The sequence below is a fragment of the Natator depressus genome, chromosome 4 (genome assembly GCF_965152275.1).
Source record: "Natator depressus isolate rNatDep1 chromosome 4, rNatDep2.hap1, whole genome shotgun sequence".
Taxonomy (NCBI): domain Eukaryota; kingdom Metazoa; phylum Chordata; order Testudines; family Cheloniidae; genus Natator; species Natator depressus.
Genome location: NC_134237.1, coordinates 119048286 through 119064981, shown reverse-complemented (window position 1 = coordinate 119064981; position 16696 = coordinate 119048286). Strand labels below are relative to the sequence as shown.

Below are 16696 nucleotides of genomic sequence, written 5' to 3'. Positions count from 1 at the left end.
GGCTGTCCCAGGCCTAAGGTTCACCACAAAAGAAAATGGCTGCAGGGCCAGATGCCAATGTGTAAGTCTGGCATTGTAATCGTTCATAGCCTGTAACCATTTGAGGGGCACATGGTCCATGATCAGGATGAAGGACGCTCCCGGAGGCAGTATCTCAACAACTCCATCGGCCGCTTAACAGCAAAGCTTTTTCTAACCCTGAATACTTCTTCTCCTGAGGGAGAAGCTTTCTACTGAGATATACGATGGGGTGTTCTCCATCTTCCACCACCCGCATGGAACCACCTTAAGGAGGCATGTGTTTGTAGTATGAATTCTTTGGTAAAATCCAGGCTCAGCAGCACCGGTTTGCTGCCGAAGATGTGCCTGAGTGTGCCAAATGCACCTATGTAGCCTGAAGCCAACTGAACCTTTCAGGGGGGCCTTATCCTTCAGGAGGTCCATGGGGGCGGTGGGGAATGGGAAACCCAGGGACAGACCACATATAGTATCTTGTTAACCCCAAAAACGAGTTGACCTGCCTTTTGGTGGTTGGGAATTGGGCACTCTAACAGGGCTGTTCCCTTGCTGGCTAAGGGTCAGATTCGTCCATTCCCCAGGGCACATGCTAAGTATTTTGTTTCGGCACACCCCACCTTTCACTTTGCAGAGCTAGCTGTTAGGCCTGCCTCCCTTTGAGACTGCAGGACAGTGGCGATCCACTTGAGACGATGTTCCCTGGTGCTACAATAGACAACAATGTAATTGAGATAGGCCTCAGAGTACTGCCGGTGAGGCTGCAGTACCCTATCCATTAGCCACTGGAAAGTGGCGGGAGCCCCCACAGAGTCCAAATGGGAGAGTTCAAAACTGAGAGAGGCTAAAAAGGGTGGCAAAGGCTGTCTCATCTTTAGACTCTGGTGCCAGTAGCCTTTTATAAGGTCTAGTATGGTTATTAAGCAGGCCCTACCCAGCCTTTCCAGCATCTCATATATTCTGGGCATGGGATATGTTCTGAACCTCTACACGACATTAACCTCTCTAAGATCAATACAAAAGGGAACACACTTGTCAGGTTTGGCTACTAAATCAATCAATGGGGCCACTAAATCAATGGGGCCACCCCATTCACTTGGTGACTCCTTGACTATCCCTACATCCGGAATTTTCCTTTCTGTACTTAACATCTGGGATAATTTGTGTGTGGTGCTCAGTGAGGTGCGTCCTCCCAGGCTTGATGGTGAAGATGTCATAAAGGCTCTGGACTAGCTTGCGGGCTTGCTCTCTGTAGGGTGGTGAGGTTGTCTCCCAGAGTTACAGCAGGACAGCCCCCACCTCTGGTATTTGAGGGCCTTAGTCTAGTTCCTGTGGACTGGGTGGATAAACATGGCCTTTCAGCCATTCCAGGGCTTCAGTAAGTTCACATGGTCCAGCTGGATGCCCTGTCTCTTTCCAGCTAGCCAAATCTCATAATCTTTCCCCACCCAGCACTATCTCAAAGGGGCCCTGCCATTTAGCCAGCAATTTGCTCTCGGCGCTAGGTAGCAATACCAGGGCTGGGTCCCAAGGCTGATAAACCCTCTGCCTTGCAATGCTCTTGTAATACTGCTCCTGTGTGGGCGTCACAGCCTGTACATTTCTGCTTGGCAAAGGCCCTCGTTAACTACAGTCTCAGAAGATTCAGGACATATTGGACGGCATTCTCAGCCTTAGTCCCCTTGATCTTGCCAGGCTCCCTGCACAAGGAACAGAACTCCATGGGGCGGCCTTCCATATAGCCACTTAAAAGGAAAGAACCCCGTAGAAGACTGGGGCACCTCCCTGACAGCAAACATGAGCTGTGGCAGTACTCTGTCCCCATTGTGGGATTCGGCTGTGATGAACTTGCACAGTATTCCCTTTAGGGGCCGGTTACAACACTCCACCAACCCTCCTGTTTGGAGCCGGCAGACTGAGGTTCTTATGGACTTTGTTAAGTAGGAAGCAAACTTCATGCAGTAGCCTTAACATGAAGGTGGTGCCTTAATCAGTCAGCATCACCCTGGGGTTGCCTACCTGAGAAAACGCCTTTAGCATCTCATCAGCAACCATCTGGGCTGACACTGACTGCAGGGGAATGGCTTTAGGGTACCAGCTGGTGTAGTCCAAGATAAATAAATAATATATAGCAGCACGCCCTGGCCATAGGCTCAAGGGGCCAGATTAAATCTACCCCAGTGCAGTCAAATGATATAACTACCAGGGAAAGAGGAACAAAGGGGGCCCTTTGAATAGATTGGGGACTCACCAGCTGGCATTCAGGACAAGAGGTGCAGTAGTCATAGAATCATAGAATCAAGAGTCCTTAACCTCTTGACATATCTCTAGCCAAAAGAAATGAGCCCATACCCATTTCTGGTTTGGTTTGGTTTTTCACGCCTAAGTGACCAGACCAAGGTATTTCGTGGGCCAGCCTGAGGAGCTGGGAACCGGCAGTTGTGACTGGCATATCCCAGTTTGGACTCTTTGACCACCTGAATCAGAACATCTCCCTCAAGTTCAAAGTGAGGGTACTGTGCATCCTATACCTCATGCACCAGGGTCCTGTTCACCCTGGCCAGATGCCCATGCAAACGGCTAAACACTCCATCATTTTGGTGTTCTTGAACAAAGTCACTGGAGTTGGTGAGAGACTAATTTTCCATCAACAGGATCACCAAAGGTAATAACCCTTGTGTGGATCTATCAGGATGTCCAAATTACTCTGCGTCACTGTGCTCTTCTATATTTGTTGCACTGGCTCTGGATCAGGATCTGTAGGGCCCCTGGAACCCTGAGTTGCCCTAGCCTGTGGTATCTGGAAGTCTGACCTCTGCAGGGTTACCTACAGGGGATTTGAACCACAGTGGGTGGCAGTGGATTTATGGGCCCACCTCCTCAGATCTTATATGGTAGTACAGTTTGCTTCTGGGCAAGATGACGCTCCTTATGTGTTTTCTGCACTGGGGTAGTAAGTCAGGATCAGCAAAGAGGAAGCTCTTCCTAAGCAGTACATCAGCCTCCTCCTATGGGCTGGGATCCAGGCAGGGTCCTGTAGCAGGCCCATTACCAGTCCCCAGACCCAACCCAGCACCACTGGATATGGCAATTCTTTTGACCCAGCCACCACCAACTTTGCAGCTCTCCTGTTTATGGGCAGCTGAAGTTGGATAGTGGGATATGGTTGGAAATACCCATAAATACAACATATCAGCAATACCCCCCCCCCGTCCAATCCTTGGGAAATTGGGTCCCAATAGCTGCTCATGCAAAAATGTCTGGCCAGAGCTGGAGTCAACCAACCCCATTGACTGTAATGGGGATAACTAGAGCACTGAGCTCCCTGAGGAGTGCTGAGGTCTTGGAGGAGCAGGCTATGACATAGTCACATTCCATAAGAGTTTCAGAAGCTGTAGCCATGGCCATCCTGCCCACAGCTGAAGCAGATCTGAGCTCCTTCCTGTCCCTCGGGTTGTACCAGTACCCCTCTGGTCAGTATTGGTCATCAGCAAGGAAGCAGATTCTGCAGCTCCTGTCTGCTCCCCTTCTCTCACCGGCCCCTTTAATCCCCACCCAATTTACCCTTTGGGGACCATTGCTCCCAAAGGAGGAGTAGTCTCCAGTGGGGAGGGGGGATGGCTGTCCCAACCCACAGAACAGCCTTCCCATGACCCTCTCAAATCCCTGCATTGTCTCCTCTTTCATGACACCAACACCTTGCAGGGGGAAGCCAATGGACCCACTTCTCCTGATTCAGGTCAAGGCAGGTGACCCACAGTCTAGTTCAGCCTCCAAAAAGTTCTCAACCAAACGCACTGCGGTCTCCAGTTTGGCTGCCCCATGCCAGTAAATCCACTCCTGGGGTCCCAGTAAGCACGACATGACAGAACTACTTGAGTACCACCTGCTCGATGATTTCCCTGGGGAACTCAGATTCTGGCCTTAGCCACCAGCAGCAAAAGTCTAGGAGGCATTGTGCAGCAGCCCAGGTGCAAGAGCCCAGGGTGAAGGCTTCAGCCTGGAACCGTGGGTAGTACCTCTCCACAATGAGACCCAGATGGTCCAAAATAGCAGTCTAAGGGCTCTATAATCCCTGACCATAGTGCAGTCTTAGGCCCTGAGCCTTCTGTCAGATAGGGGGCCAACTGGAGGGACCATTGCCCCTGGGGCCACTGGTGTGCCAGGGCCAGCCACTAAAATATCTCCAAGTACCCTTCCCGATCATCTTCCGGCCCCATCTTGGTCAGGGCCCCTTCCCCACTCAGGTCTCTAGGGACTATGCATCTACCTCTACTCCTTGGACTCCAAGAGATCCCTGGTTCACAAGACAGAGAATGATCTGCTGCAGTTGGTCCATAAATCGCTGGAACTGGAGTTGCTGCTTCTGCTTCACAAGCCATTGGAGATGGGATTCCTTTTCCATTTTGGCAGCACTGGTGTTCAGTTTCAGGCCAGATCAGCTGCCCACGTTCTCTACCATATGTGATCTGGTGTCGTGTTTTCCCAGCCCAAATAAACAGTCAGATGGCCAGTCAGTCAGTCCTGGTCCCTTCTCCTCAGCGACCCATTTATGGGAACTCATAAAAAGTTCAAATCAACACAATAGTAGCAAACCAAGACAACAGCCACACTCAACGTTCAGCAGTCCCTCCAGCTCTAAAAACCTGTGGGCACGGGTGCAGCTCACACCCAGCTATTTTCCCCGCTTACTGTCTCCAAGGCAGCCCTTTATATTTCATCTGCTTCCTCTAATAGGTCAGGGTTAACTGGCTGCTGCCCAAAACCTGTAGGATCTGGGCTAATAAGTGCCCTTGTACCGGGTCACAATGCATAATTCAAAAATGCATGACCCAACATTGTATAAACATTCAGAGGAAAACGTTGTCACTGGGCTGAAGTCATGCTTGAAAAATTTCATCAGAAAAGGATCTCTTCAGAAATTAAGATTTCACCATAAGGGAACTTCACCATATAGTTCGTAGTTTCTAGTCCTGCTTTCCTTGTGAAATATAAACCAGAATTTATTACTATTTATATTGTTGAATCTATACCATACATTATATGGGATGTCTACTGGGGCTGGGTTAATACTGATGGGGAACTATTGGGCCAAATTCTCCTCCTAGTTATAGTGGTATAAATCCAGCATAACTCAAATGAATCAATGAAAAACCTCCAAATTTGAACATGTGTAACCAAGACCAGAATTTGGCCCATTAACTTAAGTATGTCTGAGTTCATAACTTTAGTGTTAGTTTTGCATTAGCGTTTGTTTTGGCATGATTTCATCTGAGTGTGTGTGTGTGTAGATATAGACATCAAGGGAAAAGTAGTTTTAGAAATATCTAAGGCAGATAAATCACTATTCACGTGTACTATAGTACATTCATTCACACACAGAGATAGGGCCTTTTCCAAAGCCTATGGAAGGCAATGATTTTCATGGGCTTTTGATTAGGTCCATAGAGAAATATATGTTTTGAAAACATTTTTATAGAGATAAAATATTATTCCAAAAACATTTGGTTTTACCTGCCTTCTCTGGCCTGCAAAGGGTCATCGGGTGTGGGTGAGAGTGTTTTTGATCTCAGGGGCAAAGTCAAATTGGCCATGGCTGTCCAAGTTTATTATTTAACTATAAGCTTTCTGGAGTGTGACGGGCACAGGCAATCACACTATGCTTAGCCCAGCTGGACAAGGTTATCTGTAGGATGTGTCTGGCATATTGTTAATAGTGAGATACCTGAATATGGATTTGTGGGGGAGGTTTTCATTGAAAGTTAGTGGGATCTGGATGCCTAAATGTCCTTTATACCTTTGGAAATCTCCTGCTTAGGGGCCTAACAACTTTAGGTATTTTATATCACAAATTGTGGTAACAATATCTAACACAATTCTGCCCTTTAAGCACTAGGTGGCACTAGAGACAGTTGCGAAGATAGCAGTTACATTTTCTTCAAATAGACGTACACAAAGACTCCTTCCTATCCACCTAAATATTGTATATATTCTCAGCACTAGCCCTAGGTATTTGGATGAGCAAAGTGATTTGCTATAGGCAAATTGCAAAATGTATGCCCCTCACAGCTCACCTGCACTCATAAATAAACATTTAGGATGGGATTTTCAGAAGTGTTCAGCATTGCCCTAACTCTGTTCCCACGGAAGGAGCTGTTAAAGCTCCCATTTACTTCCCTGGGAGCAGAGTTAGGACAATGCTGAGAACTTTTGAGTACCCCATTCTTAGTAAACCTATTATCTTCACTAATTTGCTCCCTAAAGCTTTATTGCTTACAGTGTCTCAATAGCAGAGCTGGCCCAATCTAAGAGGAAATCGTCCACTTTTAGTATTTTCAGCCATGTGATTGCAGACTGCCTCTGTTTCGTTTTTATTTTTCCTGACACTAATGATAAAGTGATGTATTCCAGTTCCCAGTAAAATATACCATTTCACTGGCATTAGGGCATTATCCACGACCCTCTGGGAAACAGGCTGTGTGCCAGAATGGAATCCCATCCTCTCAACTCCCTGTCTTGTTCTTGGTCCAGATTATAATACTCTTATATAGGTCTGTATCATTATCCCCAATTTACAGATGGGGAAATGGAGGCACAGGGAGGCAAAGTGACTTGCCCAAAGTCACACATAAGACCGGGGCAGAGCCAGGGATGGAACCCAGATCTCTGGAATTCCAGGATAATGCTCCTCTCCTTTGCCAGTGGCAGATGCAACTCCCTCACACTCCCTTCCATGGGGAACTGAAACCATCTTACTCTGGACCCATTGGCCAGTTCCTTTTCTCTTTCTAACACCCACCTGCATTGCCCTACTCAGGGCTGGTGTATAGCCTAGATCTCCACATGCAGGGTGTGCACTATCTGTGAGCCTGACTACAACTACCTTTCCTTTCTACTCAGAAAGGTGGCAGTTCTGTTGCAGTGAAGGCATTTTGCAAGCCTGTGCTGCCAGTTGAATTTTATCTTTATGTATTGTGCTTGCCCACGGTGAAGTCAATGGCAAAACTCCAAGTGACTTTGTAGGATCTGATTATGCTCCAATTAAAGAAACTGTATACTGTACCCTATATAGTCTGTTCCCATAACTAGCTCTGCATATTCTGTGGTACTTATCTTTGAGCAACATGATACAAAAATAAACCCCTTCAGTCTATGGTAGACCTCACGTTGAGGTTTGTGAAAGCTGCACTGACAGATTGTATGCACCATTGCCCAAGAATTGTAGTCTGCCATTTCAGCCTCAAAATAGAATCTATGGGTTATATTTAAAAACTGAAATTATAGCTGAACTTCTGTGGGTAACATTTAGGTCAATTTCAGGTTAACTTCCTTCCTCCCCTGACAAATTCCCAGTTATAAAACAAAATATAATGTCTTTTATAAACCATTTTAAATTGGAATCTACTGGACATAATTTCCTCTCCCTTACCTTTGGCTTTTCTTTGGTGTAACTCTTGGTTCCACTAGAATTACCCTGTATTTATGCCCATGTACATAAAATCAGAATTAAGCTAATTTAAAAAAACAAAACAAAAAATGCTGTATACATTTTTTAAAGGCTACTAAAGTTTTTCAGCAATGGTTAGTTTTAAGTGTAACTTTAGTTACTGAAATAAAAGATTTCAATTCATTTTAACCAAGTGCTCCTATATAAATCTAGCCTTTATTCCAGTGTGTGTAAAAGTGTCCATCAAATCAATCTATCTAAACTTTGTGTGGGTTATAACATGCTAAAATCTACAGCTATCCAGCACACTAAGCTCCTAATGAAATTCATTTGGACTAAATAAAAGTTCCTTTGCACTTAATAAGTAACCAAAAAGTAAATGTGAGAAGAAGATTTTCATAAGCACAAAAACACACACCAGGTTGAAAGTTCATCTTCCAGCAATCTGAGGCTCACTTTCTGAGAAAGAAAGGCCAGAAAGAGGGAGATTCTTCTGTGTTCCCCAAAGCAGGAGTTAGAGGATCCTATATAGGGTGACCAGACGTCCTGATATTATCAGGACTATCCCAATATTGGGAGCTTTATCTTATATAAGCAACTGTACCCCCCTCCAGGGGAAAAAAAGGGATCCCAATTTTTCACATTTGCTATCTGGTCAGCCTAGTCCTATAGATTGTAACTTTGTAAGTACTTCAACAAAGAGACACAGCCACACATGCTCTACAAAATGCTGATGGGGAAACATTTTACATCCACCACCATCAGAGATTTGCTATTACAAAGCAACACAGTTGGCTTCCTTCTCATTCATGCTTAGAGCATAAACACGTTACTAGCATTGCAAGTTTGTGTGTCCTTCCGAAGAGCAATCCGATCCCCACATCTGGAGGGGGGCGGCAGAATATTGTTCATTTCTCCCCCTCCCTCAGCGTGAAGTTTGCTCCCTTTCTGTTTTCCTCCAGAAGCAGAGCTGGGGGAAAGGAATGAAGGGGCGCTTGTTAGTTTTTAGCCTTACCTAAGGTTTCCTGGCCGGGTTCACAGCGTGGGGCAGGCTCAGTGACCCTCACCAGGGCACCAAGAAACAGCAGGAGCCTCAGCAGCATGCTGGAGCGCCTCTGTGTGCGGTCAGAATAGTGATGTGGCACTGGCTGCTGGAGGAGTTTCTCCACTTTGAGCCTCCACGCCGCGCGCTCTCCCTCTCTCGCCAAGCTCCAAAGGAAATTAGTGCAATGCAAGTGCGTGCCCACCTCTTACAGGATATACGGTCCAGGAATCATATTACAGTTGGCCTCAGTGTTTTGAAAGCGAAGGGTTTTAAGACCGAAGGCGGGAGAAGCCCCTCTCCCCTGGTAGGCTGGCGTTGGATTTTGTTAAAAGCTTCAGGGGGGTCCCACAAGAATCCAGCCGCCTGCTCCTGGAGTCCCTGGCCCCTCCCGCGTGTTTGCTCTTTGTACAGCAGAGACCCCCAGGGAACTGAGAACTTCCTTCAAGTGTGTGTGACATTACAACTTGCTGAAACTGACTGACTGCAACTGCCTGGGAAGGCACCAGTTAAAACAGAGAGGAAACACAGTCGGCTCCTGTCCTGTAACTATCTCCCCACAAATGATACTTCACGTGCTAGACTCATGACACATTTAAAGCAGAATGCACATTAAACAATGCAGAGCCTTGATGTGGTTACCTATAAGAACGGCCAAAGTGGATCAGACCAATGGTCCATCTAGCCCAGTATCTAGGATGACCATATTTCCCCAAAAGGAAAAGGGGACACCACCTGGGGCTAGCCCAAGGGCCCCCTTCGCCCCAGTGCGGAACTAGCCTGAACCCTGCATCACCCCTGCACAGGGCTGGCGTCAGTCCCTGGCCTGAGCACCCCTGACCCCATGCAGGGCTGGCCTGAGGTGCCCCCCACACACACATACACGTGGGGCTGGCATCGCCCCCCACCTTCCACTCAAGTTCCTCTGCACCCTTCTGGGGTGCTTTTTTGGCAAAACTGGGCATTTGTGCTGTTTGCTCTTGCCAGTTGATGATCAGTTAGCAAGAGCAAATGGGACAAATGCCCGGTTTTGCCAAAGCTGTTGAGACGGCCAGGACAGGGCTTTGAAAAGGGACTGTCCTGGCCAAAATAGGACCCATGGTCACCCTACCAGTATCCTGTCTTCCAACAGCGGCTAGTGCCAGATGCTTCAGAGACAATGAACAGAACAGGGCAATTATAAAGTGATCCATCCCCTGTGACTTAGTCCTAGGTGCTGGAAATCAGAAGTTTAGGGACACCCAGAGCAGACAGTTGTGTCTGTGGCTACCTTGCCTAATAGGCTTTGATGGACCTATCCTCAATGAATTTATCTAATTCTTTTTTGAGCCCACTTATAATTTTGGCCTTCACAACATCCCCTGACAATGAGTTCCACATGTTGACTGTGTGTTGTCTGAAGAAGTGCTTCTTTATATTTGTTTTAAACCTGATCCTTATTAATTTCATTGAGTGACCCCTGGTTCTTGTGTTATACAAAGGGGTAAAAAAACACTTTCTTATTCACTTTCTCCATGCCATTTCTTCAATGCAGCTAGCATGCAAAGCTATAAAATTGTGAGCTACTTCCCATATGCATATACTGTTTTGCTTAATATATAGGCCACTTTACATTTTTTTAAAAGGTCAATGGATGTTTAATAGGAATATTTCATGTCTATTTTTTCCAGAAGCTGAAATATACCTTATGTATTTTACGCTGACCACGAATAAACATAAGCTGGGAACTAGAGGAAGGTTTCTAACCATCAGTGGAGTGAGGTTATGGCACAGCCTTCCCATAGCAGGAGTGGAGGAGTGGAATTTGATAAATTTATTAATAGGATTACATGATGGGGTTGCCTATGATAGCAATGGACTGGACTCAATGACCCAGGAAGGCCCTTCCTGGCCTATGTCCTTATGTTCCCATCTTAAAAAGTTTACATTAGAAAAATACATAGGGCCATATTCTCAGCTAGTGAAAAGTAGTGTAATGTCATTAAAGTGGAATGGACCACCTCCAATTTATAACAGCCAATAGCTCAAATGTAAGTTATGGGTTTGGTGGAGAAAGTATTGGATGAAGGTCTGTTCAGTTAAGTTAGATAGGCTATATGGGCTAAAGGGTTAACATAACAAAGTCACTGTTCAATGTTAAACAGTGTTAAAAAAGGTCCTGGGTCTGGTATACAGAGACCTCAGCTGTTTAATTCCATGGCAAATACACCATTAAAAATCCTTTTAACCTTTTCTTAAAGATGCAAAAAAGAAAGAAAAACAATGAAAGCATTTGAAATATAAAGTGTTCAGTAAGGCTTTCATTTTAACAACATCCCCTGTTCCCTTTCCCTTAGCTGGAGAGAGTTTTAGCAGGAACAATCTTGTCTCAGAGATGGTTTTAAAGATGGTAATAACTGTCCTTTTGGGTAAAAGAGAAGAAATGAGTTGAGATGGGCTGGAGTTGTTGTTGTTGCTGTTTTTAAAGTACGACCCTATTTCATCTCAGGTGTGTTTAGGATTTAGCCAGAGCCAGTAGGGGTGGCGATGTTGTCTGGGGCCCGCTCTCTGGCCCAGTCTGGTCAGGATATCCCTCAGGCTTAGGACAAAGAAATTCCAGAGTCCCAGGAGCCAGTGGGGGTGGCAGTCATGATGGTGAAGCTCATTCCGGTAGCCTTTGTCTGTTCTTCCAATTGTTCTCAAAGTCTCTTTCCTTAAGGACCCACCAGGGGATTGGTGGGTGGAATAGCCCATTCCCTGGTTATTTAGCCCACCATTTAGGCCTAATATTCAACACACCAACTTTTGTTCATTAATTTCCAGTTCCACATCTTCTGTTTTTACCAAGCATGATTTTAACACAGTCCTTTAGTTATATCAGCAGGCCTTTTTATTTAGACTAATTCACTTTTTCTGTCTGCTTTACGTACCTTTTCCCATTAACATTTATTATTCTATGGTATTGTGACATTTTATGAACTTTTACATACTTTTTACAGTTGATCTTACAGTTAGGGTTAATTTGTCAGCCCAATTATCAAAACAGTTCTATGGCCTGTTTTCTGCAGATCAGCCTAGCTGATCATAATGGTCCCTTCTGGCCTTAGAAGCTAATAATCTATAACTTCTAAAACAGTGGTTCTCAATCAGGAGTATGCATACCCCTAGGGGTACACAGAGGTCTTCCAGTGGGTACATCAACTCATCTAGATATTTGCCTAGTTTTACAACAGGCTACATAAAAAGCACTAGCAAAGTCAGTACAAACTAAAATTTCATACAATGACTTGTTTATACTGCTCTCTATATTATACACTGAAATATAAGTACAATATTTATATTCCAATTGATTTATTTTATAATTATATAGTAAAAATGAGAAAGTAAGCAATTTTTCAGTTAGAGTGTGCTGTGACACTTTTGCATTTTTATGTCTGACTTTGTAAGCAAGTGGATTTTCAGTGGGGGTACGCAAGACAAATCAGCCTCCTGAAAGGGGGTCCAGTAGCCTGGAAAGATTGAGAGCACTGTTCTAAAATAACTTCCCCGATGCTGTGATAAAAGGAAGACAAGCTAATCATCTGCTCAAAATTAAATGATATATTTATCTGCATCTTTCTGAGTGAACCCTTGGACATTTAGTTGGGGATTGGTCCTGCTTTGAGCAGGGGGTTGGACTAGATGACCTCCTGAGGTCCCTTCCAACCCTGATATTCTATAATTCTATGATTTGAGGCAGTATAAAAATGGTTAGTTACAGTCAGTTATATGATATGGATAGTTACAGTCAGTTATATGACTGACTAATTAATTATGGGTAGGTAGTTGCAGTTAGAACATACATCCAAAATTAAAAAAAAGAAACTAAAACAACATTGGACTAATGATTTTGTGAGCACCCTGATCATGTTGTTCACATGTGGCATCCTATTCCCTCCCTTTTTGTCTTTCAGCTTGTAAAGTCTATGGGGCAAGGACTGTAACTTCCTAAATGTCTCTACAGTGACTAAGATGCAGTGTAGCTGTAGTTGCATTGGAGCCAGGATATTAGAGAGAAAAGGTGGATGAAGTGATATCTGACCTATCAGTCCTCATCCTCAAAGGGAACCTGCACAACACTTCCAAAGATGAGCCTAGGCACTTAAATTCATAACTTTGCTAGACACTAAAAATCATAGAATGAACAGAGATACTGGATTTATGGCTTATTACAACGATCTGTAACCCACTAACCCCCTCTTTTTGTCCTATGACTGCAGAGAGGTTAATGGATAAACATTATGGGGCAGATTCTCTCTCCTGCTCTGGACCCTCTGTGCCACGCTGGTGATGCAAGAGCCTTGAAGAGGCCATATCTAGCCAGAATTCCCCAGGTGTATGGGAGATCTCTGGTGGTGTAAAGCTTCTTCCCCTCTCCTTGCCCAGTGTAGGAGATGGTGGGGGAGGGAGGGGTTTTGTAATAACTGGGGCCTCTTTGGGCTACCCCAAATGTGAGCTCAACTGTTGGAAAGTGGAGAAAAGTTTATAAAATGTTCCAGTCATCTATAAAAAAAAGTTGATGGGAAAAGGGAGGCAAAAGGTTGTGTTAATCCAAACAAAAAGTCTCGTGATATAACTTAAGGACTGTACTAAGGTCACGTCTGGTAAACAAGAGGTGTGGGACTCGACCCCATGCTCTGAGTGTCCCTAGCCTCTGCTTGCCAGAAGCTGGGAATGGGTGACAGAGGATGGATCACTTGACGATTACCTGTTCTGTTCATTCCCTCTGGGGCACCTGGCATTGGCCACGGTCGGCAGACAGGATACTGAGCTAGATGGACCATTGGTCTGACCCAGTATGGCCATTCTTATGTTCTTAAATCAATGGACAAAAATTGGTGTGTCAGAAATTAAACCTATTTGCTCAGCAAAATAATGAGACCATGGGCTATTCCAACCATCACTCCCTTTTGAGATCCTAAAAAAAACTTCGGAGGAGGCGAACCAAATTAACTGGCTGGTTGGTGGAGACAGATGGTCTGGGAAGGAGCAAGCATTACCATAATGGCTGCTATTCCCACCATCTTCTGGATCCCAGAGATCCACCTTGGCATCATTGGGCCTTTGTTGACCTGATCCTGACCGGACTGGGCCAGAGAAAAGGACCCAGATGACATCATCATCTCCATTGGTTTCTGTTAAATCCCAAATGCCATGTGGCTGTCACACACCCCTGTATATGGCCTTTTCCTTCCCCACTTTATTTCTTCCCTCTTCTTTCCCTCTCCTTTTGCCTTCTGTCTAATAAGAGCCTGTCTTAGCCAGCCAGGTCTGTATATTTTGCTACACCACTGTGAGCCTGTGACAAATAAAGCAATTAAAAGCAATGCACTAAACAGCCTTACGCAAGTATGACTTCTCCAGGTTTCAAAGTGGCTAAGACCATATGCTATGTCAATGTTTTTCCAGCAGTGAGGTTGCAAGTGAGAGTCAGCACTGGAGATGGAATCTTGTGTTTCTCTCTTCGTTATTCTTCTCTTTTTCCTTTTGTGTGTGTTTGTCTTGTTTTGTCTTATTAAAAGTGGACTGGACTTCAACAACAGCAATAACAACAGCTCCAGCCCATCTCAGCTTACTTTTCCTCTTTTCCCCCCCAAACAATGGTGTTTTCCTTATAGAAACTCTTTACAGCTAAAGGGAAAGGGAAACAAAATTGTATTGTTAAAACAAAAGCCTTTACTTAATACTTCATATTTCGAGTACTTTAACTGTTTTTCCTTCTTTTTTGTATCTTTAATAAAAGGTTTAAATGATGTTTAATTATGTGTTTGCCATGGCACTAAGCAGGACAAGGTCTCTGTACTTGAAACCCTGAGTCATGTTTAACTGTTTAGTGTTGTATAGTGACAGGGTTACATTAACACTTTTGAATCTTGAATTTTGATCATAGAAATGATCACAACAGGGGCATGGGGGGGGTGTGTGTGGACAGAGCGTGCTGCGCACCAGCTATTGCCAGCTAGCTTATGGTCCGTTGGGGACAATAACCTGCCTGCAGAGTTTAGAATAGCTCTGCAGTGCTGAATGGATCGTGGCCTAACAGAGAATCAAACCCTCTAATCATAGTAGACTGACTCACACTGATGACTATCAAATATAATTGTAAGTAAAATATTGCACTGTATGGTAATGTAATCAAAGGGTAACTATCCCCTCCTACAGAGAAGCCCACAGGACAGGAAAATATCAATAGCATCTGCAGAAGCATTTGATTCCTCTTGGAATTTGGAATGGGTGAGACAACCACGTGGCTTCTGGGGATCAGCAGAATAGGAACCTCTTTTGCTCCCCAGATGCGCAGAGGCAGGAGACATTTGCATGAGCACCTCCTGCCTCCATGCTGCTCCACTATTTCCTTCTAGATCTGAAGAATGCAAGATCCATGCTTGGTTCCAAGATGCTATGGTGAAGTGCACCATAGACATGTGTGATAACTACAACAAAGGTCATAAGCAATTCATTAAAAAAAATTCTAGGGAGACGCATTCCATTTGTATGGCTCTTTTCTGATCAAAGCTCTGTGTGTGTATTAACAAAAAGAGCTCCTCTCTAGTCCCAGTGGTGGTAACCTCCTTGAAACTGATGGGGTTGCTCAGATTTTATTTGATGGTTGAATTTGGCCCAAATTATCTCTAGAACTACTGATTTTTTCCATGAAATCTCTTAATTTCCACCAGTTAAAAGGGCAAAATCTACAACCCTTATTCACCTCGAGTGGCACTTGATCACATGATTAGAAGGGTTCATTTCTATGCTATTCAAGGGTGAGGAAGGGTTGCAGAACTGATCCCTAAATGTTTGGCTCCTAAAAGCTTTCCCATGTCCCACTGCTTTTTCCTACAGTGCCCTCTGATGTCCTTCCCATTGTCTCCCATTCCTATGCCTGGACGACATTTCTTCCCTGGATTCCTTTTTCCTCTCCACTATACAATTTTTCAGGTTCTCTACACTTATTTACATACCACAGATCCTGTAATTTACATTTTCGGCAGCTACGTAGATCAGCAAACAGAAGCTCAGTTTATTAGGTTCTGCCAAATCATTCTGTAAACCACAGTATCCAGCTTTCAACAGCTGCATTAGCTCAGCTATTTGTTTTTATAACAACTTGACCCTAATGTCAAATACTAATAAAATAAAGTAACGATTGCCTGTCATTCTGGGAATACTTATTCAGATTATTTTAGAAATAACCACAGCTATCAATTATTTCACTGAAGGAAGTATTCTGGGAAGCCACAACATTAGATCGGCTTTCTTTCTGAAAAAGATTTTATGCATTTAGAATTGTATTGTATGTTGTATACAATTCATTTGCCTGTCCCAACAGACAAGCTGTCATGTGCAGTGAATGAAATCCTATTTAGCAGTATCAAACAGAAGACAATAAAGGGCCAACTCCTCAGCTGACTTCAACAGAGCTCTCCCAGTTTACACCAGCTGAGGATCTGGGCCCCAGTGTCTTAGGAGAAATGCTGTACCTGGTTTGACTGTCTTTGCCTTGTGAGGATCTGACACTCAGAAAGTTAGAGAGCCAGCATTCTGTATTACAGCAGCACTTAGAGACCCCAACTGAGACCATGTCCCCATCATACTAATCACTATACTACACATGTACCCCTCTGGCCTGGTCTGCCCTTGAAGGTGCAGGTAAGTAGAAAACAGTATAACCCAAGCATTGCACTCCCCACAGTGTGGGTGAGTCCTAAGGTATAAGGAGGGGATTCAGTTGTCAGAATTAAACTCTAAAAATCTCTAAGTAAATAAATAAATAAATACAATAAATACAATAAATACCCACTTTTCCCCAAAGAGACTGGATTGTAGGAATGTACATTTAAAACTGAGAGAGTCGATTGAAGATACTCCCAGGAACAGTTATATTAATGTCTGTTGGATTTTGTCAGTTTGCAGGAAGCTCCTACAGTTGTATTGCTATTTCCTCAGCATTGAAAAGTTGGCAAGAAAACAAATTAGCCCAATCAAAACTCTGTTATCCTCTCCGCTCCCCCACCGCCACCATAAATACAGATGTCTCCCTTCCTCAAGTCCAGGCACCCCTCACCTACTGCACAGCTCTGATTGGACTCTCTATCTCTCTGTGTCTCTCACACCACTTGTGTCACTCTCATTCATTACACACGCACATACACATTCCGGATTTTCTTATGTGT

The 16696-nt window shown here is 44.4% G+C and overlaps 1 protein-coding gene across 1 annotated transcript in view; it reads right to left on the bottom strand.

Annotated features, from left to right (window-relative positions):
- Window positions 1-8858, bottom strand: part of CPZ (carboxypeptidase Z) — a 55498-nt gene extending 46640 nt beyond the window's left edge. The window contains exon 1 of the mRNA XM_074951768.1: window positions 8478-8858. Coding sequence (XP_074807869.1) covers window positions 8478-8565 — 88 coding nt within the window. The 5' untranslated portion in view covers window positions 8566-8858. The remainder of the gene's footprint in view (window positions 1-8477) is intronic.
- Window positions 8859-16696: the final 7838 nt, after the last annotated feature.